General features: G+C 36.0%; 2 protein-coding genes and 1 pseudogene across 3 annotated transcripts; 1 reads left to right on the top strand and 2 right to left on the bottom strand.

Annotated features, from left to right (window-relative positions):
- Positions 1-27,636, bottom strand: LOC120152475. 2 transcript variants are annotated; one of them, XM_039164693.1, is made up of 7 exons: positions 27,616-27,636; positions 2,311-2,696; positions 1,592-1,737; positions 1,035-1,203; positions 760-858; positions 558-640; positions 1-445 (listed from the first exon to the last, which is right to left on the bottom strand). In XM_039164693.1, the coding sequence occupies exons 2-7, from the start codon at positions 2,689-2,691 to the stop codon at positions 313-315; spliced, it is 1,011 nt and encodes a 336-aa protein (XP_039020624.1). In that variant the 5' UTR covers positions 2,692-2,696; positions 27,616-27,636; the 3' UTR covers positions 1-312. The 2 variants fall into 2 exon arrangements, with proteins under 2 accessions (XP_039020624.1, XP_039020623.1); XM_039164692.1 differs by lacking the exon at positions 27,616-27,636 and having other exon boundaries at positions 2,311-2,814.
- LOC120152340 lies at positions 3,278-4,409 on the top strand (annotated as a pseudogene).
- On the bottom strand, positions 5,280-7,051 carry LOC120152476 (isoleucine N-monooxygenase 2-like). Its single transcript, XM_039164695.1, has 2 exons — positions 6,094-7,051; positions 5,280-5,981 (listed from the first exon to the last, which is right to left on the bottom strand). The coding sequence occupies exons 1-2, from the start codon at positions 7,033-7,035 to the stop codon at positions 5,340-5,342; spliced, it is 1,584 nt and encodes a 527-aa protein (XP_039020626.1). The 5' UTR covers positions 7,036-7,051; the 3' UTR covers positions 5,280-5,339.
- Positions 27,637-27,639: the final 3 nt, after the last annotated feature.

Raw genomic sequence — 27,639 nt, forward strand, 5'->3', positions numbered from 1 at the left:
GCAAACGAAACAAGTTCTTATAAACTACATGCCAATAAAAAAGTATACCATACATCAGCAGAATCTCACTGTAACGAAAACTTTTATACGTACATATGCATATTTTTTTGTTACCGAACATATATATGTATATAGAGGTAGGAAACTTTATGTGATAATTTCTTGATGCACCTGTAAGAGGAATAAACTCATCATGTGGCACCGGCTCCATTTTTTACTGGGATGCCTTCATTCACTATCTAATTCTATCGTCTTGGGGACCCCTTTCTGAGGTCGTATAAGTTCATCACCAGAAGAAGTGGAGCTTAAGTTCTAATTTTGCTTGGAAGTAGTTGTACTAACTGTTACAGGCAAATCTGACAGTGATGGCCGTAAGACAAGATAAAGTGCAGGACCTATGAATGGCACCAATGATAAGGGAAGAAGCCAAAAACCTTTGTAATACCTGCAAATAGGAAAAGCATTCCAGCAACTTATGCCATGCCAAATAAACACCTTTTATCGGTTTTGAACTTTAGATTCAAAGAAAGGGCATAATAATCTCTCTATTTTCTTACCATTTACGGGCAGTCATATCATTATAAACCCAAAAAGGAGCAAATGCAGATAGTAGAGTAAAATCTAGGGTCGTGATGTGAATCTGCAACATAGAGAATTGATTCTCAGCATGAATATATTTCGAGTTCCTTGACATAATAACAGCATACTGTCAAGACAATCACAATCCTTCATGAGTACTCAAAAGATCAACGATCTTACAAATTTGCTTTCCCTGAAATACTGATAAAACTCTCTCCAAATATCAGCATCTGCTAAACCTGCATAAATGATTAAACCTATTCCCGCAGCAAGTGACACCTGATGTGTAATGAAGTTATTTTACATTTTTGCACCAAAACAATTTTTTTGTTACTTTTATCAATGAAACAAAGTGGTTTTATCCCACATTATTAAATTTTATGGAAATTAACAGTTTGGTTATAGATGCTCAAATATGAGGATACTGTATGCAGGGGAGAAATAGAAGTACTTACCCCAGCAGTTAATTTTGATTCCAGAAAATTCAAAGGCCACTTTCCGAGTTCATTTTCTTCAACAGGTGGTGGTGGTGGACTCCATAGAACAAAATATGGTAAAAGAGCATATGCACCACCAAAGAATGAAAGTACTAGAAACGGCCAGGTGGGAATGTTGTTTTTTGAGCTGCAGATATATAATATCTTAACTACAATTAGACTGATTGAACGAGTTAACACAATGAAGAGAATGAGCCTCTTGGCACAACAATAAGACGGGCCATGGATTCAAGTCTCGATAACTACAACTGGCAGCATAGGGTCCCCTACTAATATGTCAAAGTTTAGACCTATTAGATAGTGTGCTGAACCCGAATCCTATTACATTTGCTTCAGAAATAAATGCAACAAAACTAAATCATCATCGATTCAAATAATTCTACTATGTCCCTCAGTCCTTTTGCATGTTCCATTTGTAAGAATATATAATCAATTATCATCGATTTCAACACAAGGATAACATGACGGAGATAAGATGTTCAGATAAGGGAAGTAGTGAGAGAAGTTGAAGGCACCTTCTGCCTGTTGGAAGTAGCAGCATGCTGTACACTAATGGCCACAATCCCATGATGTACCACAGGGAGATAAGTACTTCATTCATCCTAAAACCATCATCTCCCTTCAAATTCAGTAGCTTTTTCAAAAAATACATGTCCCTTGACTGCAAAGAGTTCACAATCCCATGTTAAGGACACAATGCAGATGTTAACTTTATTACTTCATGAATTTCTAAATATGTAACTCTCAGCCAGCCAGCCTTAGGCATAACCCGGAGAACGTGATATCACATCATCATGTTCATATGTTATTAACATTTCTATATAAGTCATAATTAGCATGCAAAACAAACACAAGCACCACATATGAATGCAGAAACAAGTATAGCAAAAGGAAATGGAAAACTTAAACTGTCAAAAGGCCGTGAAGAAACTTCTCTGGAGAACAAGTGTAACCAATGAACATGACATCTGAAACCCAAGCTTTAGCAATGATGTTATTGTTCAGAAAATGATTAACAATAACCACAGCAAGGAAAGAAAACCAGCACATAAATCAGAATACTAAAGGCTGCATCCAAGAAAAAGCAAGCTATTTTGAGTAATGAAAGCCACTTTACTATAAATTTCATCTCAATTCCAAATCAAAGAACACAAGAAATGCAGTCACCATTAAAAAAAGAAAAGAAATGTACACATATATATAACAAGAACAAGAAGTTGGGTTTGGAAAATACCGGGGTTTGGTCAGGTGTGAGATTGAAAACATAGTACATGAGAGCACCCCACAACACAAAAAGCAAAATCGAGGTCGTCCAATCCCTTCCTTCTTTATTGTTATTATTATCCGAAAGCCCTTTATCCTGACCCCTTTCTTCTTCTGAATTCTGGGTGTTTAAGGTACTCTTACATATTTGAAGAACACCCTTTTGCTGAAATGGGGAAATTAAAGGCTTGTGATTGTGGGGATTTAGAAATACTGAGAAATTCGAGTTCCTTTTGTAAAGTAAGGGACTTTGTTGGCTAAGGTTTCTAGCTCGGATTAAAGTGTTGAACTTCGAAGAGTTTTGAGGTACGTGAGAGAAGCTACAACAGATGAGGTTGGTGGTTGCAGACATTGTGAGAAACAATTTTTAAAAAATTCTCAAAATTTGAGCTTTGATATTTCAGAACCCATGATAAAGCATCAGAAGATGGAACTAGTGAAAGCTAGCTGCTAGAGATGCGGCTTGGAAAAAGACAAAGTGGATCCGAAACGGCGAGCTTTAGAGCTAGACTATATGTTTGGATAGAAGAATGTGAAGGAAAATAATCCAAAGATATTAGGACACGCAAGCCTAAAAGATGGAGACCAAAAGCGCCCATTGAAGCGACATCGTTTAGTATTGTGAGAAACAAAAGAAACCTCAGCCAAGGACAAATATTTGCGGTCAAACTAACCAACAGTTACGAGTTTCTTATGTTCTGTTCCGGTTTCTAAAGCAGGGAACTTTCCAATTTAATCAATTTTTTGGGAGGTTCAAACATATCAAATTTCAGCGAGTAAACACATCTTCTAGGTATTACTAATTATGGTTAATTTTTTCTTATTATCTCTTTCTCTTGTCATGTTAAAAACAACAACCACCAATGATCTAAAGCTGTAGGATTATGTTCTTGTTTCGTAGAGATGACGGGAAAAGAAGCGAAATTGCATGGGTAGCAATGGGTTTTTTCCTATGGAGCTTAAACGTAGCGGAAGGGGTGAGATTCGTGATAGACAGAGAAGAATGTTTGTCCCATGACGTCAAGTACGAAGGCGACACTGTTCACGTCTCTTACGTCGTAATTAAGTCTGATGCCCCTTGGAATTTTAACAACGAAGGCGTCGATCTTGTGGTAACCTTTCTTCTTTTTTTCCTCTTTTCTGGCTTTGAAATCGTTTAATCATCAGATTGATTGATTCCAGGTTTTACTTTTTATTGTGAATTAATTAATGGTGAGATGGGCAGATAACGGGACCATCAGGGGACCAGATTCATGATTTTCGTAACAGAGTAAGTGAGAAGTACGAGTTTGTTGTCCACAAGAAAGGGGTTTACAGATTCTGCTTTTCTAACAAATCTCCGTATCATGAAACCATTGATTTTGATATAAAAGTGGGGCATTTTACGTACAGTCATCAGCATGCAAAAGATGGTGAATTTAGATGATCGGTTCCATTCTGTTTTCCCTTTACAACATTCAATTCGAGCAGCATTTTCTCGAGGCTCAGACGGGTAAACTCTCGACATAACGTTCTTGAACAAATTATTTCACGAGACAATGCTCTCTCAAGATTAATTACTCAAATAGGGTGAAATCTATAGTGTTGGCCGTAGGTCGCCATGCCTTCCGGACGACCTACTACGTGACCAGCCATGCATGTCCCTAAGCATAGGTCGCCATGCCCTCCGGGCGACCTTGTAGGTCGCCATACACTCCGGGCAACCTTGTAGGTCGCCATGCACTCCCTCCTGCTCCTCGCGTGATTCCTCTTGCCCTCGGATGCCCTCGCATAGCTCGCTCGGATAGCCTCGGACGGATGGCCTCGGATGCCCAGTGTGTTGACGTGCATGGCACATGCAATCTTTCTCATAGCTCGCAGGGAATACATGACGACATAGTAGGTTTTGATCTGAATGTCACCATTTCGACATTTTTGAACGTAATATGTTGTGCAGTGAATGATAACATGGGGCGACGAGCACTTCACAAGGCAATGCTGGAATCAGTTGCACTTGTAGCCGCAAGCATCCTTCAAATTTTCCTTTTGAAACGCATGTTTGAACGAAAGCTTGGAACTTCCAGAGTCTAATCCCTCTTATATTTTCTTCATATTTACGCACTGCATGCTCCAACTTGTTCTGTACTTAATGAGTTACTGTTACTACCACCGATATGGCATTAGAAGCTAATTTTGTTTTGTTTTGTTTCGTTTCGTTTTTCCTTTTTCGAGTGCTATATTATTGTATTGATTCTTAGTGTAAACATCAATAATTTTCCATTGAAATTTCAGAAATACTTACCTTTCGTGTTAATAGACAATTGACAATACATACACACTGTAGATGCATTTATTTGAACTCAAGTTTTTCAAAAGAAAAAATTATTTTAAGAAGAAATTCGGATTATCACGTTCTCGTTATTCTCGGCATAGACTACAGCTTATTCGATCCGTTATGTTGAGCTTTCAAAAGGTGTAAAAGCCAACGAAGGTATATTTTTGTTTATGATTTTAAAAATAATTTTCAAAATAATGATAAACCTAAAAATATGAAATTATTTACACAATTTAAATATCATTTATTTAATTAGGTATGATTCCAAAAATATTTTTAAAAAATAATAATAAATATGAAAAACATAAAATTGTTTACGCAATTTAAACTCTATCCATTTAAAAAATATTTCACTAACAACAATTATTTAAAATGTGCTTTAATCTCAACTAAAAGTGTTCCTCAATGAACAGGCGCATTGTGATTGTGATGTCTCCATCTCCGTGGATAAAATGTTTTGATAATTTACATGAGCAATGAATTATAGTAAATTCCAGAATGTTGTTTTCTTTCATACATAGAAAAAAAAATCACTAAGGAAATACATATAATTTATTTATACTTTAAAATACATATCATCACACTAACCTTTACGAGCTGAGTTATTAGTTTCTACAGAAGGTGATATTCATCCTTCTTTTATTTCTACCGTTACTTTGATCATCATATTTATCGGTCACTGTGATTTAACTTGAACAAGGGTAGACGTGGGGTGACAACCGTGGCTTTGCAACAGCAACCAACGGTTTAGCCAGAAACGATTCTCCCATTGGCTGGCTAAGATCAATGGTTCCCTGATTCGCTGGTATGCTCCAATCGAAGCCATGCAAAAGCCTGGCAAACAACATGGTAGTCATCGAACTTCCGAGCACCACCCCTGGACACCCTCTCCTTCCTCTACTGAACGATAAGAGCCGCAACTCCGGCTCTGCAAGCACCACTTCTTCGCCTTCATTACAACCCTGGAGGTGACGTTCTGGCTTGAACTCGCTTGGATTGTCCCAAACTTTAGGATTTCGACCAAGCCCTTCCCGGCTAAGGACCACATGGCTACCCTTTGGGATGAAGTAGCCGGCCGCTGTTGTATCGGCCACGGACACATGAGGAGGGATAAATGGTGAGATGGGGTGGAGTCTAAAGGCTTCTCTTGCGCATGCCTTGACGTAGTTCAGTTTTGGGAAATCAGATTCTTGAACTAACCTATCTTTTCCAACAACATTATCCAATTCATCTTTGGCCTTTTGTAGCGTCTCAGGTTTATTCAACATCTCAGCTAGTGCCCATTCTAAGGCATTTGATGGATTATCCACTGCAGCAAGATTCATTTCCTGAAAATTTACAAGCTTATCAATATATATATACTAGATAATATGTACAGTATGCGTGCATGTGTTTGTGTTATATCACGTTAAAAACAACTAGAGAGAAGGAAAGACGTACACAGATTTCTGCTTTGATCTCGGTCGTCGACAGTAGTGGGTTGCCGTTGTCATCGGTCAAAGAAACCAAAACATCTAGCAAGTCATTGAGTTCGTCTTTCTTGCCATCTCTCCGTTGTCGAATCCTGTCTTCAACTATGGGATGGTGATACTTGTCCATAACCCTAGTTGCCTCCATTATTTTCTCATGTCCCTCCAGATCCAGGGCTCTCAAAACCGGTAAGTAATCGGATATACAAAAGGAATAAATATGAGCAAGAGTAGTGAAAATGGCTTCGACGTATTCTTCTTCCTCATAACCAGGTCCACCATCTGCTTTCCCTTCTCCGAAGTATCTCCGGTTGAACAACATTTTCCTCGTCACATTGGCGCAATAGTGTCGGGAAGCCACTCTTAAGTTCACAAGGCCACCTTCATTGGAATTTATGCATTGGTTATTAACGTAATACACGAGGTTATCAGCTTCTTCAACTCTTTTCTGGTAAAGCATTTGATGCCTTGCCTTTGAAAGCATCTCGCTAACCATAACTTTCCTCATTTTCTTCCACTGATCTCCCAAGGGTGCAAAAGCGGAGGTTGAGTGTCCTTTCGAAAGCACATCAGTGGCCATTGTAAGCGGTCTGGAAGCAAAAACAGCATCCTGTTTTTTCAAGAACTCTCGACCGATTTCCGGACAAGTGACGGGAATCACATGAACGTTTCCTAGGCGAATGCAAGCTATATCGGTGTTCATTTCTTTCATGAAACTGTGTACCCAATGAGACACCGAAGTTTTTTTCTTGTATCTGATTAATTCGGGTAAGTTTCCGATAATCGGCCAAGGTTTAGGGCCTGGCGGAAGAGAAGGCTGCTTAGCCTCTTGGAGCTTGCCTTGCTGTTGGGATTTGAAGTGGTAACGCAAAGCAAAAGTGACGAAAACGAGTAAGATGAAAAAGATTGACATAATTGTAAAAGATATGATTTCCAATCAAATAAGGAAATGAGCTGCCTAAGGATGTATTATCCATGTTAAATGTCCATCCCTATTTATAGGGAAGGACGATGCCAACACTGTGTGAATCTAAAAGGGGACTACAGACATTAAATTCACTTTACTTTTAATAAGTTATACTTCAGTTACATATGTAGATGTACATTTAAATAAAAATATAAAATTTTAAAGTTATTAATTAAACTAAAAATATAATTTAATGACACTATATGTGTAATTATAAAAATAAAAATTTAAAAATAAAAATTTAATTTAAACATATTTTTTATTTTAAATCTTGTAGTAATTATAATTTAGAGAAAATAACCTCAGTGACCAAAAATGCCTTATAATATACGATTTTAACCAACTTTTTTTGGATTTGCCAAAATGACCAACTAAATCGCAATCCGATCGATAATTCGCAACGCGATCTCCGGTATCGCAAATCAGTTTCCAGATTCGCAACGCGATTCTGACTATCGCATTGCGATTTCCCAAATTCGCGTTGCGATTTTCCTAATTCGCAATGTGAATACGTAAATCGCAACGCGAATTTGGAAAATCGCAATGCGATTACGTAAATCGCAATGCGAATACGTAAATCGCAATGCGATTTACATAGCGCCATTCGTATTAACGCGTATTTTTTTTCAAATTCCAAACACGAATATATTAAAATATCGGAACATTGAATCGTCCACAGTATATCCCGTAATCGTAACTCATAACCTAAAACCCTAAATCACAACTCAGTCTCATCTCCATCTCTCACTCTCTAAGGCGACATCCGTCCCCATTTCCGACGAAATCAGTCCCCACGACGATAACAGTCTCTATCTCCGGCGAAATCATTCACGGTCAGAAATGGAAAAGCAACCAAATCAACCACCGAGGGTTAGTTTTTTTAATTATTTTTATTTTGAAATTTTTGCATTATTATTAGGTTTTTCATATTGAAATTGATGATAAGTTTACTGGTGTTTTCAATAATAGATTAACCATTTCACTTAGATTGCTTATTATATTCATTCGATTGCTGCCAATATTGCTAAACTGTTTAGTCTTTAACCCTGTGAAATTAGTATTTGTCTTTATTTTGTTTTTTAGTTGAAGTAATGTAATCCATTCAAGTTTCTTTCAATTTTAGTATTTGAAACCGAGAATGACTATCGCAACGAGTGAATCGCAATGCGAAAATGACTATCGCAATGCGAATTTGACTATCGCAACGAGAGAATCGCAATGCGATTTTCATTTCGCGTTGCGATAGTCAAATTCGCGTTGCGATAGTCATTTTCGTGTTGCGATTTTCATTTTCGTGTTGCGATTTAAAGTTTCAGAAACTATTCTTCTTCTGCAAATTGAAACTTGAATGAATTGCATTACTTCAACCAAAAAACAAATACTAAATTCACAGTGTTGCAAATTTAAGTTTGAAGATTAAACTACTACTCTTTATGTTTATTGTTCATATCTTCACAGTGTAGTTTTTGGTATATCTAAATTGGTATGTTTATTATTTTTGCAGAACTTTTATTCGGCTCAATTGACCTTAAGAAATAAAGTAAGCCTGGCCAAAACAATTGCGTCGAAGCTTTCACCTGCACAAAGAAAAATATTTGAGGATACTTGCTTCGGGCCATGGCTGAAAGTACAACATCCGGGTGGAGATGCTTTGTTGACCCATCTGTTTCTTCAAACCATGACTAACGATCTACCAGAGACTATACAACGTCGTGATGAAGAGATATGGTTTGATTTTCCTCCGGCGTATACGTGTTTTGGGCGGGAGGAGTTTTGCTTAATCACCGGTCTACGCTTCGGACACGATGATGTAGATCGGTACACTAGACATATTACCCGCCTATCATGGTTTTCCCAGGTTTTTCCTGAGCAGTCAACGGAGAAGTCGAATTTACACGTGGAAGACTTGATGAGATTATTGAATAAGAAAGATGGTTTTACTCGGATGGATGACGTCGATGTTGTCCGAGTATGCCTTCTAATACTTTTGCAAGCCGATTTTTTAGGCAGAGAGGCCCGACAACCTATTCCTAATGATCTAATTAAATTGGTAGAGGACCTAAATGCATGGAACCTATTTCCGTGGGGTTCGTATCTATGGAGAGCTACATGGAATAAGTTGTCGTCTGCCTTTAATGATCGAAAAAGTTTGCGTGGCGATGGTTCCAAATACACTTTGTCAGGCTTTATTTGGGCCTTTAAGGTAATAATTTTTATATAATGTTTCCAAAATTATAATTAATTCTTTAACAATTACTAATGTTTGTTATTATATTGTTTGTAGATTTGGATATTTGAGGCCTTTCCCGCCATGCAGACATATGCATTAAAAACTTCTAATGATATTCCTATGGCTATTTCCTGGAAGAGGAAATGGTCCTTGCAACAATGGGAATATTTACTACCGTATACTACAATAAATAATGTAAGTTAACACAAATACTACCATATGTTTATAAACAAGTTATTACTAGTACACATTTAACTTTGTTTGAGCTTTTATATTGTTAGGAGGCCAACACTCCATTACAGAGGCTGACACCCACGGAAGCTGAGCTTGCCACTAATTGGTGGCAAGCTAGTAAGCTTTTTTTTATGGCACGGATGATGAGCAGCCACCACTTCGAGAGCCATCACCTCACCCAGAGCCATCACCTGATCGACCCGAATATACACCTCTACAACGAGAGTCATCACATATTCTGTCACATCATCGAGCCTCTTCTCCACCATCACCTCATGATAGGCGACCGGTAAAGATGCCACGACATTTATCTCCCTGATCTCCACCTCCACCTCCACGGGATGAGTTAGGGGAGTTACGTAATGAGGTCAATGCCTTGCGTGAGGAGGTCAGTACTTTACGCGATGACAATGGTGCATGGCGAGTTGAGGTGTCTACTTTACGTAGTGAGGTAGCAGCTCTACGTGAGATTGTAGCATCGTTACAGAATGAGGTTCATACTCTACGCAACGAGGTAAGTTTAATATTTTTCATATTTAACTTGATGATAAATTTACTCGTAATTTCACTTAGATTGCTTAGTAAATTCATTCGGTTGCTGCCAATACTGTTTAACTGTTTATTCTTTAACCATGTGAAGTTAGTATTTGTTTTTGGTTGTCTTTTGGTTGAAGTAATGCAATCCATTCAAGTTTCAATTTGCAGAAGAAGAATAGTTTACTATCGCAATGCGAAAATGACTATCGCAACGAGAGAATCGCAATGCGAAAATGACTATCGCAATGCGAAAATGACTATCGCAATGCGAAAATGACTATCGCAACGAAAGAATCTCAATGCGAAATGAAAATCGCATTGCGATTCTCTCGTTGCGATAGTCAAATTCGCATTGCGAAAGTCATTTTCGCGTTGCGATTTTGTTGTTGCGATTTTCATTTCGCATTGCGATTCTCTCGTTGCGATAGTCATTTTCGCGTTGCGATAGTCATTTGCAGATTCTATTCTTCTTCTGCAAATTAAAACTTGAATGAATTGCATTACTTCAACCAAAAGATAAATACTAACTTCACAGTGTTGAAAATTTAAGTTTCAAGAATAAACTACTACTCTTTATGTTGTCATTGAACCTGCACTAAAGCTATATATTGTCCTTTTAAATGTTTATATAAGTGCTTACTTCTGGAATGTTATCTGATGCATTTTGTTAACAATGATATAATAATGACTTGGGTGAATACCGTGCAAGTTTGAAATATATTTGTCTTTGTTCTCACTGTTTAATATCATGTCTGTTTATTTACTGATTTATGTATTAATTTATTTTTAGTGGCCCGCTAAGGTGCATGCTCTACGTCGGGTTTTTCTTGCAAGACAGAGTTCACGCATCAGACGGCGTGCACGTGCCATTACGTCTCCGTTCACCCCAATAGTGCGAAGAATCCGTAAGAAAAAGCCCGACTCACCTGTCATCGTTCAAGAGGCCTCCCCTATCGTTCAAGAGGCCTCTATCATCCCTCAAGAGTCCACTCCCACCGTTCAAGAGGCCACTGTCATCGTTGAAGAGGTCCCTCCCAACATTCTAGAGCCCGATTCACACGACGTAATATATCGAATTATTGAGAAGCCCCTTCACGTGCCGAACATGATGGATGATTGTTGGCTTTCGTATAAGTTATCGGCCAGTACCATTTCGGCAGATGAAGTGGAGAGGAAACAACTACTGGAAACTATTCTGGATAATACCCTTTGGGCTAAGACCGCAGTTGATTTTTATCTACATGAGCGGAGCCATGGGTGTTACGCTGACATATACAAACTCAACGATGATATGCATTTGTTGATTGAATGATCTTGGTGGGGTGTATTATTAGGGGTTGAAGACAACGGCTATTTCGATGGGGGGTAAGTCTTATATTTCTTATATTTCAGTTTGATTAATTTTTTTTAAAATTTATGTAATTCACTAATATATGTCTTTTTTTTTGTAAAACAACATATTGATGCATGGGTGACACGTCTTCTAATTGTAAGGAAATTGAAGAAAAATATTAAAAAAACGTGATATACAATTATGCCGATGTCTTTTCACGTAGTTTACTTGAAGAATCAACGACATGAATCATATGTGTTGGCTAATGGACAAGCTAAACTTTATCCTGCATGGTGGGATGTCGATAAGGTTAGTATATTTGTTTAAATATTTTAAAGGTGTTCATAAATAAGTGCGCAATTTGAATTATTACATTTCGATGCAAGTGTTTATCCCTGTTTTGGACCGTACTCATTGGCTTCTCGTCGAGCTTCAGCTCCCATCCCTAAAGACAATAGTATATGGCAGCATGATAAATTACATATCATTGTCTTATTTGAGAGATATGATTAAGGGATGGAGCTCTCATTTGGCTAAATTCTTGGATGCAATTGATTATTGGACTAAGTCTGGAAACAAGAAGCCAAAGAAGTTCAATGTTACAGTTATCAGAGACGAGACCGCGCCACAACAAACGAAGGAAGCCAGAGGGGATTGTGGTCCTCTCGTATGCATGTGTTTGGAGCGTTTGACGACAGGAAGTACACATTTTCTACCTCCCACCGATAGAGATAGAGGTGTAGTAGGCTTGTGGTTTCGGCATTTTATGGCTAGAGCGATATATGCGAGACGCTGCCTACCTGCATCCGTTATGAAAGTGTCCATAAATAATTTGTAAGTCAAATGCAAGTGTTGTTAAACATATTTGCTCTTTTTGGTTTGAAAATGTTTGGTTAAGTAGCTAGAATTCAATAATTTGCTCTTTGTAGGTTTTAGATGTGTAGAAAGTGTTGTTGATTCAATGTTTGGTTTCTGCAGGTTAATCCTGAAGTGAGCTGCGTGAAATGGATGTATGGGTGCAAAAGTTGATTTCATTATTATTATTTGATTGTTTAATTGATTTGTAAAAGATGATTTGTAAATGTTGATTTGTTTAATTGATGTGTACATAATATTTGTGCTTGTTTAATTGATTGAAATGTAATAGTTGATTTGTTGATTTCAATCTGCATTATGTTGAATGCAAAACAAACTATCGCAACGCAGAAATGACTATCGCAAATTTCGCGTTGCGATTTTCATTTTCACATTGCGATTCACTCGTTGCGATTTTCATTTCGCATTGCGATTCTCTCGTTGCGTTAGTCATTTCCGCGTTGCGATAGTCAATTCCGCATTGCGATAGTCATTTCCGTGTTGCGATAGTCATATTCGCGTTGCGATTTCCGCGTTGCGATAGTTAAATGAATGTCTATTAAGTGATAACAACTGAACATATCATAGCAATGTTCAAACTCAAGTTACTAATACATGCCTAACTGAAAATGTTAAAAGTTCACACATAATATACACATAATACAACGTTTGCATTTAAAAATCACCTAAGTTAACAGTCCCAAAAGGTGAAGCCGGTTGTGATTGGGATTTTGATGAGGATCCATATTTTGGTAGAGGAAAAGATGATTGTGATGGCACTGGTGATCCATATGTCAACCTTGTATGACCACTTTCCTTGCACTGACTACATGTCGATCTCTTCTTCTCTTCACCCTTAGACGGTATACGATCGTGACTTTTTGGTCGACCAGGTAGCCTTCTGTCCATGGCTGGTGGCAAAACTGTTTGTAAGTCATCTGGTATGTCCCACTCAGAAGGATGTGGAATAGGGTAGACAATATCGCCATAAGTCTGTCGATATACTTCTGTAGTGTAGCAATCCATAGCGTATACGCTTGAATCATCTTGGTTTAGATGAAGAGAAAATTTTATAACATGGCCACACGGATAACCAGATGTTTGCCATTTCATACAACTACACGTCTTTGCATTTAAATCGACAAGCCCATTTAAGTTATTATCCAGTACTTCAAACAAAGTGTTTGAACATGGTTCAACTCTCCATGACGTTGACTTCACAACACGTTTAGTTATCTTTTTTTCTGTCCATGGTGTAACACGATGTTCCAATGTTCCTGTAAATTTAAATAAATAATACTTAGTAAAATATATGATAAGTTACGAATTTAAAGAAATAATACCTGCATGGTTTCTTTTCTTGTAGTACCACTGTTGAATAGAGGCTCGAAAAAACTCCATTAACATAGTAATGGGTAATTTCCGGGAATGACGACTTAGAGCGTTGATTGATTCTGCACTATTAGACGTCATGAAACCATATCTTGCTCCAAGTTGATGTACTCTTGACCATCTTTCAAACCCAACATCTTCTAGTGTTTGAGCACACTGAGGCAAAACACGTCTTAAACAGTTTATATGCTTATTAAAATCCACTTCCCGATAAGCTTTTACAGCCTTCCAGTATGTCCATTTGTGATTTTTTATACCAGCAGACCTTGATTTTAGATTTCTATACAAATGAATACCACAAAGTCCATAAAAAGCATCTGGGAAACACCTTCTAACAGCGTTGTCAATTGAGTTTTCCCTATCGGATATGATTTTCAGATTGCTAATAGGACCTATGCAATCCCTAAGATGCCCCATAAACCATGTCCATGAATCAGAGGTTTCAGATTTGCCAACCCCGTAAGCTATTGGTAGTATCCCATTGTTAACATCCATGGCTACTGCTAATAAGTTTACTCCAAGGTATCGACCTTTTAAATGTGCTCTGTCAACTATAATAACTGGGCGCATGCAATTAATAAACGAACGAATCTACAAAATCATATACACAAGAAATATAATCATTTAAATGTGAAATGCATGTAACTAACAAAAATGAGTCAACAAAATTATATTGATTTACTAACCGCAGCACCAATGGCGATAAACAGCAACTCAAAGCGTCAATCTCTATCTATTTTGATATGAGTTACCGACCCAGGATTTTTCAGCTTTAAATTGTGACAATAAGCCGGCAGTTGGGCAAACGATGCTTCTGGCGACCCCCTCAACAATTCCAAGGCATAACATTTGGCTCTCCAAGCTTGAGAATATGAGATACTAATCTTGAACCGAGCATTCATGTCAGTCATAATTTCATGTCCCTGATATACCCTACCATTCAAAAACATTAACTCAGCCAGAAAACCACCCAACACCTTTTTGTGTGCCTGTCTATGGTGAGGAAAAACTTGGGTTCTTGAACATGTATGTTTATCAATAAAAGTCCTAACTTGAAACATTTCGCAATCTTTTATCCTCTTTGTAATCATACGCCACATACAGTTTTTGTCAATCATACACCTTGTTTCGAAACGATCTTTGCTTGATTTGTTAACTTTTAGTTGATAGCCATCTTCCACACATTTCGTATACAAAGCTATCTTCAAGTCTTCCTTTGTATCAAAACAATCATCTTTCTTGATACGAATAATTTTTGTGTAACAATCAACTGCTATCTTTACCAACTCTTCTTCCGGTATCTGAAGTAATTCTGGCATATTCCAGTTATACTCCCGTGGCATTTTCTTCGGTGACTTTTCTTTGGGGATTTCTTCTTCTTCTTTTTCTTCTTCAGTGTTATATGAATTACAGAATGGATGTTCAACATGTTCATTTACAGTCGTAACTTCCTCCTCATTATCATCAACTACATCTTCTTTGGCAACGGTTGTTTCATCATCAAAATTCGGGTATTGACCAATATCAAAATCATTACACGCAAGGTCTGTTTCTTCTTCTGAAAAATCATCAAAATCCGAGTATTGACCAAGATCAAAGTTCGGGTATTGACCAAGATCAAATTTCGAATACTGACTAGTATTTACAATTTTTTCTGTTGGCTCATCATCGTCTAACTGGTCAATACGAAAACCGGAATTTGGTGCTGAAATTTGATTGGGATTTGGATTAGGGAAAGGTTGTGGGTTTTGAGATTGTGTTTGGTATTGGAAATGTGGTGAAACAATATTTGCTTGGTGATGAAATTGTGGTGGAACCATTAAATTTTGAGCACCATAAACTGGGGTTAAAAAACTTAGTTGATTACTACCCGCTACTGACCTAACTTCACTACTTCTAGGTTTAACAACATACAATGTAACATCATCACTTGAAACACTAATGTAAGCAATGAATCGTTCAACATCTTCATTGTCGGTTAACAAATAAACTTTACAATTTCTCTGATAAGATAGCCTAAATCCACTTAGGGGCTCTAAATTCAATTTATCCAAACACCATGAACATTCTCCCATGACCCTCCAAAACACAAATCTATCCAAACATGATCAACATTAGATGATTTCATTATTGTAAATTAATTTACTAAACAAACGAGCTGCGAAACTAAAACATGTTGCCGGATGGGGAAGGATGTCGTTGGATATAGGAACGGATGTCGCCGAAGAGAGTGATAGATGGAGATGGAATGAGTTGCAATTTAGGGATTTAGGTTATGAGTTGCTTCTGTTGCGTAGTTATATACCCAAAACATTTGTGTTGCGAAATTAAAACCTGTTGCGAATTCAGAAATCGAGTAACGAATTTGAAATTCAGTATTGCGATAGTCAGAATCTCGTTGCGATTTACAGATTCGCATTGCGATTTACGTATTCGCATTGCGATTTACGTAATCGCATTGCGATTTTCCAAATTCGCGTTGCGATTTACGTATTCGCATTGCGAATTAGGAAAATCGCAACGCGAATTTGGGAAATCGCAATGCGATAGTCAGAATCGCGTTGCGAATTTGGAAACTGATTTGCGATATCGGAGATCGCGTTGCGAATTATCGATCACATTGCGATTTAGTTGGTCATTTTGGCAAATCCAAAAAAAGTTGGTTAAAATCGTATATTATAAGGCATTTTTGGTCACTGAGGTTATTTTCTCAATATTAAATTATATTTTTGGAATAGTCTAGAGTGATTATAAGATTGTATATGTTCATAGCCTTTTTTAATCATTGACAATATACACACCTGCATACGCAATTGCTTAAACCCATGACCTTTTAAGAGAAACAACACCATTTTTAACCATTGAGACCGTTTGATGAATTCAAAATATTAATATTAATCAGTGTGTAAACTACATAAAATAGAAAGTTAGATGTACAATTAGAAATTTCAAAAGTACATAACTGCTAAAATTTTGTTTTCTAAAATGATTTGCTCTGATTTTCGCTTCTCTGATTTTCGATTCTCTGATTTTATATTTTAACATCAACATATCCTTAATTTAACATTCACAAGAAGGTTGAATAGTAGTCTGTCAAACTTGAGGAGTTTCAGTGTTTCACGGACATTAATATCAGCCGCAATTTTTTTTAATGATTTTTTCTATTTTTTTCATGTTTATTTCATTCCAAAATTGAAGGACGAGTGAAGTAGGCTGAAGGAACCACGTACCCCACGCCTGTATGGCCTACACTTTGAGAAATTTGCTACCTTCAACTCACAAGATACCTATCAATCTCATTGAAAATCCTCCCGTCGTGCCGCCGCCTCTTTTCTCTCTATCACCCATCCAAGAAATATATATCTTTTATTGAAGAAATTAGGTTAAAGTATTGAATATTCAATATAATTTGTATTATTTAGCTTATAGGACATGCATTTAAGAGAACGAATTCAAATTACTTCAAAGAAAGTGAGATACAATATAGAAGAATAAGGGATATTTACGTGACTTTTAAAATATGAGCGCGAAGATATATACAGTATACATAAACTTTGAAACATTTTCTGAGTTTTTTTTAAATTAATTTTTTTATTTTGCAATCTTTTATAATTCTTTTAAATTGTTTGTATGAGTTGGTATTAATGAAGTTGCTTTAATGGTTAGATTGAGAGATTTACAAATTTGTGTATTACATGGACTAGATCTACAAAAAAATTAAATAGAGGGATTAATTCTTCAAGTTGGGTAAACTATAGGGAGTAAGTATAGATTTGACCAAAAGCAGAAAGCATGAAATCAATGTAACCAGTAATGTTTTCTTTGAGTTTGATAGAATGTGGTCATTATTTGGTAATTCTGTCGTACGATAGCTTTAATATATGGCTAAATAAAAGTCCTATCGAAAATGTTAATATTTTTTAAATATTTTCGATAAAGCGCTACTTAAAACATTTTTTATTGGAAATGTTAATTTCGCTAACTAATTTCAACATTTCCGGTAGAATCCAATATTAACATTTTCGATAGAAAAAAATAATGTTATAGGTAGCGTTTTACCGAAAATATTAAACATTTTAGGTAGCGCCCAATATTAACATTTTTGGTAGTTTCGACACCGTTTTTCACCCAGGCGGGGAAAAGACTGATACCAACTCGGGGGTTTTCTATTTGAAAAGAATTTTCGAAATGTGAGGAGTCGTCACCAATCATTTAAGGTGCGATTGGAACATCGTAAAAACCGGGTGATTTTAATAATTCATTTTATTTTTATCAAAATACCGAGTTTTAAAGTCTGTGAAAAACCAGAAATCGGGTTCGGAAGTCAGTTACGCGTGGGGAATGATTAGCACCCCCACAAGCGCCCAAAAATTGGTACCTAGTTGATTACCCTATATTTAAAATAGGAAATTTTTAGTTTGATCTTTATTTAATTTGAAAATCATTACGGATGCAAAGTTGAAAAGGGTATTCCTTTATTGAGACCGATAGCATTTGCTCCCCAACGTAAATGCGGGAGATCAACTATTGTGCCTAATAAACGAATATTGCCTCGTTTTTAGAAAATCATGATGCGGTCTTTGAAAAAGATGTCGACCTATTTCGGAATCACCAGTAGTCAAACCCTGAGCATACTTGCGAGAGATATACCATTAATTCCCTAATAAGTGAACATTGCCTTAGGTTTAAAAAACAATGCAATCAAACAAATTTTTATTTAATCCTAATTAAGCTAAGGTAAATTAAAGGCTTTTTCTATCTTAAAATGTCAAATTATGAAAATTAAAGGACCTAAAGGCACAAACCTAGAAGTATAGGTCCTAATATTAACCTTATTCGATTTGTTATCAATTATCGAATCGAATAATCGAGATAGTCCCTAAAGCATTTAGGCGAGGACCAACTCAAATTATTCCCTAAATTAAAAGACTAGAGTGAAATCTATCATAAAGTAAAGGTTTTAACATTACCTCAAATTAATTTTAATAAATATTATTTAGAATAATTAAATTTGAACCTTGAGCAAAAATGAAGACCAAATTAAGAATTCACCTAATTAAAGGACTAAATGTGAAATCAAGCCTAAGATGGAGGCTCTAATATTAATCTTAATTAATTATGTCAATAAAAGAGTTCTAATTGAAGTTCGGGACTAAAAGGTCAAGGCCTAAAAATATCGATTTCTAAAAGACTTAAAACAATAAGGACCTAAATCAACAATTTCTAAAGTTAGGGGCTAACTAAAAATCTAATTTTTGTCTAAATTATTAAACCTAAAGTTTTTTAGAAAATATTAATCATTAATAAATTTTAAGAGTCGAACAATCGATTCGAGTAATCGGGCATCTTATGCGAAAACTCGACTTGAATTGCTCCCTAATTAAACTAGAGTGTCATCCTAAATTCTAAGTTCGATTCGAGTGTTAATATAATTTAAAACTAAATATAGAATTTAAACTATGAAACAAAATAATTAATGAAACTTAATTAAAATAATTAAAACAACAAATAATAAAAAATAGTAAAAAGAAATAAAATAAAATAAACATAAATATAAGGACCTAATTTCATAAATATTAAATTACAAAGCTAGAAAGAACAAATTGAACATGTAATAGGGACTAAATTAAAATAAATAGAAATTTAAAGGTTAAATCGAAATAAAATAAAACTAAACAAATTAGTGACTAAAACACAAAACAAGCATATTCTTCAGGGACCTAGGAGAAATTTTTCATTTTTATTTAAGCCTAAAATAATCTGTTAAAATAAAAAGGCTAAATTACATAATCGGTCCACATAAGTTTAAAAAAAATTAAATAGTCATTACACATGACTAAAGTGCAAAAACACGGGTAAATTAAAGGGACTAAAAAGAAATTCACCAAAATAAATAAAAATAGGCAAAAAATGAAAATTTACATATTTAAACACTATAGGACCAAAATGTAAAAAATGATAAGATTAGAGTGACTAAACAGTGAATAACCCAAAAATAACAACATATGCACTAAAAAAGAAAAATAGCAGTTTTGGTCCATACAAAGACCAAAATGCAAAAACACGTGCAAAGTTTAGGGAGTAAAACGTGATTATCCCCTAAACTTTACCTATAAATACCAAACATATGTTTTTTTCATTTGAGCCAATTTTCTGGGGGAAAAGGGAGAAAGAATAACTCTTCTCTCTCACCCAAATTCGGTCGGAAATACTAAACCTCGTCCAAAATTTTACAGAAGGTAGATCTACCAACCCTGAACCTAACCCGAAGCCTAAATTCATCTAAAATGACCCCAATCCACATGAAATTTGGCCAAAACCGTTCAGCTACCACGGACTCCTGCGACGCTCCGATGACCAGGTATGACCAATTTACCCCTTTTTTATTTTTGTTATTATTTTGTTGTAAAAGTGTATTGGGATTGTTGGTATTAGATTAGGCTAGATTAGATTAAAATAATGAGATCTCTTTTTTTTATTGAACATGCAAAGGCTTTTAAAAAAAAAGAATCACTATATACATATATATTTTTTACGAAACACGAGTGGATGGTTTCACTCTAACTAATTTTTTTTACTGGTGTTCGAACCGAACAAAGCAAGAACACTAAAAAGAACCAACTAATCGAATATAATGAAAAAATAAAAATAAATAATGATGAATAACCTTTGTAGATGTTGTTATTGCTTGAACATGATATTATAGTATTTTTTGAAGGGATTTTCAAACACTTGTTACATTTTAATCGCTGGGTTAAATACCCATTTTTTCTGAAAGTAAAATGATTATAATTTGTTTTCTTCTTCCTTGTTTTGCAGGGTGGCGTGGAGTGTGCTGTTGGTGTGTAGCTAGGATTGGGGCAAAATTGGGATAGCCTTCGGTTGGTGCAAGAAGAGGTGGAAGCTGGTTGGGTGCATTGGGTGGCTGCCAGCTAGGCTAGGGTTGACCCGGGTCGGGTCAAGTCGGGTCGGATCTGGTTGAGCCCGCGTTGGGTTTACGGGAGTTAGATTTTGGGTTTATAGTTGTATTTTGGGATTTGGTAGTTGGGCTTCGGGCTTGGGCCTCCGACTTGTTTAATTTGTTTAGGTTTGGGATTTGAATAAAATGTAAATGTTTGGAGAAAAATGGTGATTACATGTATAAATGTTTTAGGTAACACTTTACTAAAAATATTAAAAAATATATTAACATTTATGAGAACTTTTTTCTTTAATCGTATATTAAAAATGTAATGTATTCTAATCAAATTATTGAGCCCTAAAACTGAAATGCATGAAAGATGTAAATTAATCACGTGGTCATTCTGACGTGAAACGAAAAACCCGTGATCTAAAAAGATGATGATTTAGTGGTGTAGGGTTTTCATTCCAAGTAAATAATTATAAATGGCATTTATTAGGTATACGATTTTTTTTAATCATCAAATTTTATTAAATATTTTAATAGTTCAAATTTTATTGTGTCTCGTTAACCTTTAAATTTAATTTTTTAATATCGCAACTGTTAATGACGTTTACTATTAATAAACGCTGCTAAAAATCAGATTATGTAGCAACATTTATATACTAAAACGCCGCTAAAATTCAGATTATATTAGCCTAACCTTTTACAGCTAAATGATGAAGAGTAAAAATCAGTCATAGTTAAAAATGAAATTTACCCTAAGCCTTAAAAACAAGCAATTAATAAAGCAGAAAAGCTGCCTAAATTAATGAAAGCAATGGATAAAAACGACCAAAACCTTTATACATTACAAAAATTCATTGCCTGCCGGGCACAACTGTTTGCACGATTTTTCCGTTTTGATGTTTGTGTGTGAGATCGATCCACGTGAATGATGGGATTTGAAGAATCTTTCATGTACGAGAAAATTATGTTGAACAGTTATAGTGTCAAACTTGAGGAGTTTGACGGACAAATATCAACCACAATTCCTCGGTCATACAATCAGACAAATATTTGCCAATGTGTTTTTCGTTCCAAGCATGCAAGCAACCGACGTAGGTTCAAGGAACATGTGGATATCCAAAAGCAACCGACGTATATTTTGTATTATAACTGAATAATTTAACTTAAAAATGATAAAAGAATTGTTCTCATATAATATAATTTATTCGTCAACTAAATTCTAATTTATTTTAATGAAATTGTAAAATGTAGAAAGCTTTTATATATGGGACAGCTAATTTCATTAATGAAAATTAAAGTTGAAAAAGAACGAGCGGCCGAAGAATAAGAAAAAAAAACAAATTAAATCTCAAATGTTAAAATATAGGGTGGCAGTAAGGTCTATACAAGAAGGGTTTGTGGGCCGGACCGACAATGGGTGGAGCCCAGTATTAACATTATTTATGACCTTTTAAATAGAGTTGGATCTGAAATATAAATCTTAAACCTTAACAGAGAATTCAGATGAACGGAGAAATCTTTCAAGATTTAACCAAAAAAAAAAAAAAATCAGATTCAGAATTATCATCATTTTTATTAAGAATGACTTTTACTTTTTTTACTTTTAACTTATCAGCACGACGGAATTAGAAATTTATTATAGCGGAAGTTAAAATATTTTTTATTTTTCATAAACAAATTTTTTTTTTAATTAAGAGGAGTCTGATGAAATTTTCTTTATTTATTTTTTAAAAAATTATATATTTTTTATATTAATTAATACTTTAAAAAATAATTGGCGGGACCAAAGCTCCCTTTACCCCCTTATGTTTCGCCCATGCTTTGAACATATAAGTTACATTTAGGTTAAAAAAAATTCGGCAGATGAACTTACATTAAACTTTGGATTTTACGTAAAATAACTTGTACATGAATCTATGTAAAACTTTCGGTTTTAAAATTCGAGTAAAACATAGATTCTAATTTGACCAAAATAATATGCACATGAACTTACATAAAATTTCTGATATTACGTGAAACTTTCGATTTTAAAATTCGAATAAAACATAAACTCTAATTTGGCCTAAAATAATATGTATATGAACTTAAGTAAAACTAAAACAAAATTTCATAAATGAAAACTCGTAGAATTTAAACCTTAGCATTAAAACAAAATTATTGAATTCTAGGTACTTAACCAAACATTTTCAAACCAAAATCCTATAAACTTACCAATTGTTTATGGACACTTTCATAACGCGGATGCAGGTAGGCAGCGTCTCGCATATATCGCTCTAGCCATAAAATACCGAAACCACAAGCCTACTGCACCTCTATCTCTATCGGTGGGAGGTAGAAAATGTGTACTTCCTGTCGTCAAACGCTCCAAGCACGTGCATACGAGAGGACCACAATCCCCTCTGGCTTTCTTCGTTTGTTGTGGTGCGGTCTCGTCTCTGCTAACTGTAATATTGAGCTTCTTTGGCTTCTTGTTTCCAGAACGAGTCCAATAATTTATTGCATCCAAGAATTTAGCCAAATGAGAGCTCCATCCCTTAATAATATCTCTTAAATTAGCCAATGATATGTAATTTATCATGCTGTCATATACTATTGCCTTAAGGGATGGGAGCTGAAGCTCGACGAGAAGCCAATGTTTACTTTCTAAACAGGATAAACACCTGCAATCATAAGTAATAATTCATTCATTTGCGCACTTATTTATGAATACCTTTAACTCAATCTAAAATAAATACTAACCTTATCGACCTCCCACCATGCAGGATAAAGTTTAGCTTGTCCTTGCCCAACGCAAATGATTCATCTCGTTGATTCTTCAAGTGAACGGCGTTAAAAGACGTCGACATAATTGTATATCGTATTTCTTTTATTTTTCTTAAGTTTCCTAATTATTAGAAGACATGACACCCACGCATCGATATGCTGTTTTACAAAAAAGACATATATTAGTGACTTACATAATTTAAAAAAAAATCAAATTGAAATATAAAAAAAAATATAAGACTACCCCTCCATCGAAAGCCATTGTCTTCGACCCCTAATAATACGCCCCACCAAGACCGATCAAGCAACAAATAGATATCATCGTTGAGCTTGCATATGTCAGTGAAACACCCCTGGCTCCGCTCATGTAGATAAAAATCAACTGCGGTCTTAGCCCAAAGGGTGTTATCCAGAATTGTGTCCGGTAGTTGTCTCCTCTCCACTTCAGATACCGAAATGGTACTGGCCGGTAACTCATACGAGAGCCAACTCTCATCCATCATGTCTGGCACGTCAGAGGGTTTCTCAAGAATCTTACATATGACGCCATGTGAATCGGGCTCTTGAATGGTGGGAGAGACCTCTTCAACGATGACAGTGGCCTCTTGAACGGTAAGAAGGGACTCTCGAGGAATGATAGGGGCCTCTTCAACGATAGGAGTGGACTCTTGAGGGATGACAGGCGAGTCGGGCTTCTCTTGCGGTGTCTTCGCACTATTGGGGTGTACGGAGACTTAATAGCACGTGCACGCCGTCTGATGCGTGAACTCCGTCGTGCAAGAAAAACCCGACGTAAAGCATCCACCTTATCGGGCCGCTAAATAATTAAATACAAAAATCAGTAAATAAACAGACATGATATTTAAACAGTGAAAACAAAGACAAACACTAACTTCACAGTGTTAAAGAATAAACAGTTTAGCAGTATTGGCAGCAACCGAATAAATTTACTAAGCAATCTAAGTGAAATGGTTAATCTAAGTGAAATTACGAGTAAATTTATCATTAAGTTAAATATGGAAAATCTTAAACTTACCTCGTTGCGTAGAGTATGAACCTCATTCTGCAATGATACTACCATCTCATGTAGAGCGGCAACCTCACCACGTAAAGTAGACACCTCTACACGCCATGCACCATCGTTATCGCGTAGAGTACCGATCTCTTCACGCAAGGCATTGACCTCATCACGTAACTCCCTTGACTCATCCCATGGAGGTAGAGGTGGAGAACAGGGAGATAGAAGTCGTGGCATCTTTATCGGTCGCCTATCATGAGGTGATGGTGGAGAAGATGCTCGATGATGTGACGGGATAAGTGATGGCTCTCGTTGTAGAGGTGTATAGTCGGGTCGATCAGGTGATGGCTCTGGGTGAGGTGATGGCTCTAGAAGTGGAGGAAGTGGAGGCTGCTCATCATTCGTGCCATCAAAAAAACGCTGACTAGCTTGCCACTAATCAGTGGCAAGCTCAGCCTACGTGGGTGTCATTCTCTGTAATGGAGTGTTGGCCTCCTAAAAATATAAAAACTCAAACAAAGTTAAACGTCTACTATTAATAACTTGTTTATATATGATAGTATTTGTGTTAACTTACATTATTTATTGTCGCATATGGTATTAAGTCTTCCCAATCCAACAGACGTTTTCCTCTTCCAGGAAATAGCCCTAGGAATATCATTTGAAGTTTTAATGCATATGTCCGCATGCTGGGGAAAGCCTCGAATATCCAAATCTACAAACAATATAATAACAAACATTAGTAATTGTTAAATAATTATTATAATTTTGAAAACATTATAGAAAATTCTTACCTTAAAGGCCCAAACAAGCCTGACAAAGTGTATTTCGACCCATCGCCACGCAAACTTTTACGGTCATCAAAGGCAGTCGACAACTTAGTCCAGGTAGCTTTCCATATATACTAACCCCACGGAAACAGATTACATGCATTTAGGTCCTCTACCAAAATATTAGCTCCTGAGGAATAGGTTGTCTGGCCTCTCTGCCTAAAAAGTCGGAATACAAAAGTACTAGAAGGCATACTCGGACAACATCGACGTCATTCATCTGAGTAAAACCATCTTTCTTATTAAACAATTTCTTCAGGTCTTCGACGTGTAAGTTCGGCTTCTCTATTGACTCATCAGGAAAAACCCGGGATAACCATGATGGGTGGGTGATATGACGAGTGTACCGGCCTACATCATCGTGTCTGAATCGTAGACCAGTGATTAAGTAGAACTCTTTCCGCCCAAAACAAGTATACGCCGGTGGAAAATGAAACCATATCTCTTCCTCACCACGTTGTATATTGTCGGGTAGATCGCTAGTCATGGTCTGAAGCCACAAATGGGTCAAATTAACATCTCCACCCGGATGCTGTACTCTCAGCTATGGCTCGAAGCAGGTTTCCTCAAACAATTTTATTTGTGCAGGTGAAAGCTTCGAAGCAATTGTAGTGGCTAGGCTAACTTTATTCCTTAATGTCAATGAAGCCGAAAAAAATTTCTACAAAAACAATAAACTACCAAGTTAGATATACCAAAAACTACACTGTGAAGATACCAAAAACAATAAACATAAAGAGTAGTAGTTATTCTTGAAACTAAAATTTGTAACACTGTTGTCTTTTGGTTGAAATGAAAATTGCAACGAGAGAATGAAAATCGCAACGCAGAAATGACTATCGCAACGAGAGAATCGCAACGCGAAATGAAAATCGCAACGAGAGAATCGCAACGCGAAATGAAAATCGCAACGAGAGAATCGTAACGCGAAATAAAAATCGCAATGCGATTTTGGTTTCGCGTTGCGATTTTCATTTCTCGTTGCGATTTTCATTTCTCTCGTTGCGATAGTCATTTTCGTGTTGCGATTTTCATTTTCATGTTGCAGTTTTAAGTTTAGAAACTATTCTTCTTCTGCAAATTGAAACTTTAATGGATTGCATTACTTCAACCAAAAGACAAAACAAATACAAATACTAATTTCACAAGGTTAAAGACTAAACAGTTTAGCAGTATTAGCAGCAATCGAATGAATTTAATAAGAAATCTAAGTGAAATGGTTAATCTATTATTGAAATTACCAGTAAACTTATCATCAATTTCAATATGAAAAACCTAAAATAATGCAAAATTTTCAAAATAAAAATAATTAAAAAAACTAACCTTCGGAGGTTGATTTTTCATTTCTGAATGATTGTGAGGGATTTCTGACCGTGAATGGTTGTGAGGGATTTCGCCGGAGATGAGGACGGAAATCTTCGGAGATGGGGACGGATTTCGCCGTAGAGAGTGAGAGATGGAGATGGGACTGAGTTGTGATTTTTTTTAGGTTTTAGGTTATGAGTTGCGATTACGGGATATACTGTGGACGGTTTAGTGTTCCGATAATTAATATTCGTGTTTGGAATTTGAAAATAAAATACGTGTAGCGATTATAATGGCGCTTTAAAAATCGCGTTGCGATTTACAGATACGCGTTGCGATTTTACGTATTGTTGTTGCGATTTACGGATACGCATTGCGATTTACGTATTCTCGTTGCGATTTACAGATCGCATTGCGATTTACGTATTCTCGTTGCGATTTACAGATCGCATTGCGATTTACGTATTCGCATTGTGATTTACGTAATCGCGTTGCGATTTTACGTATTGTCATTGCGATTTACGGATACGCGTTGCGATTTTACGGATACTCGTTGCGATAGTCAGAATCGCGTTGCGATTTATATGTTCGCGTTGCGATTTTCATATTCGCGTTGCGATTATGGAAAATCACAATGCGAATTTGTACTATCGCATTGCGATTCTTCATAATCGCGTTGCGATTCTGGGAACTGATTTGCGATTCTGGAGATCACGTTGCGAATTATCGATCGCATTGCGATTTAGTTGGTCATTTTGGCAAATCAAAAAAAGTTAGTTAAAATCATATATTATAAGGCATTTTTGGTCACTGAGGTTATTCTCTTATAAAAATACAATTCAGCAATAGGTGTCATCACACCAACATTACGATATGAAAATTTAAATTTCACAACAAATTTAGGTGATATTAATGTTCTTTTATTCCTTATAGTTCTCTCATTAGTTTATCACTGCATTTCTCTTTCATTTATGTTAAAAAAGAGTAGACATTGGGTGGCAGCCGTGGCTTTGCAACAGCAAGCAACGGTTTAGCCAGAAACGATTGTCTCTTTCCTCGACTGAGATCAATGGCAGCCTGGTTACATGTGATTCCAGAATGTTGTTTTCTTTCATACATAGAAAAAAAAATCACCAAGGAAGT

The sequence above is a fragment of the Hibiscus syriacus genome, unplaced genomic scaffold (genome assembly GCF_006381635.1).
Source record: "Hibiscus syriacus cultivar Baekdansim isolate YM2019G1 unplaced genomic scaffold, ASM638163v2 tig00111088_pilon, whole genome shotgun sequence".
In the NCBI taxonomy this organism is placed as follows: Eukaryota; Viridiplantae; Streptophyta; class Magnoliopsida; order Malvales; family Malvaceae; genus Hibiscus; species Hibiscus syriacus.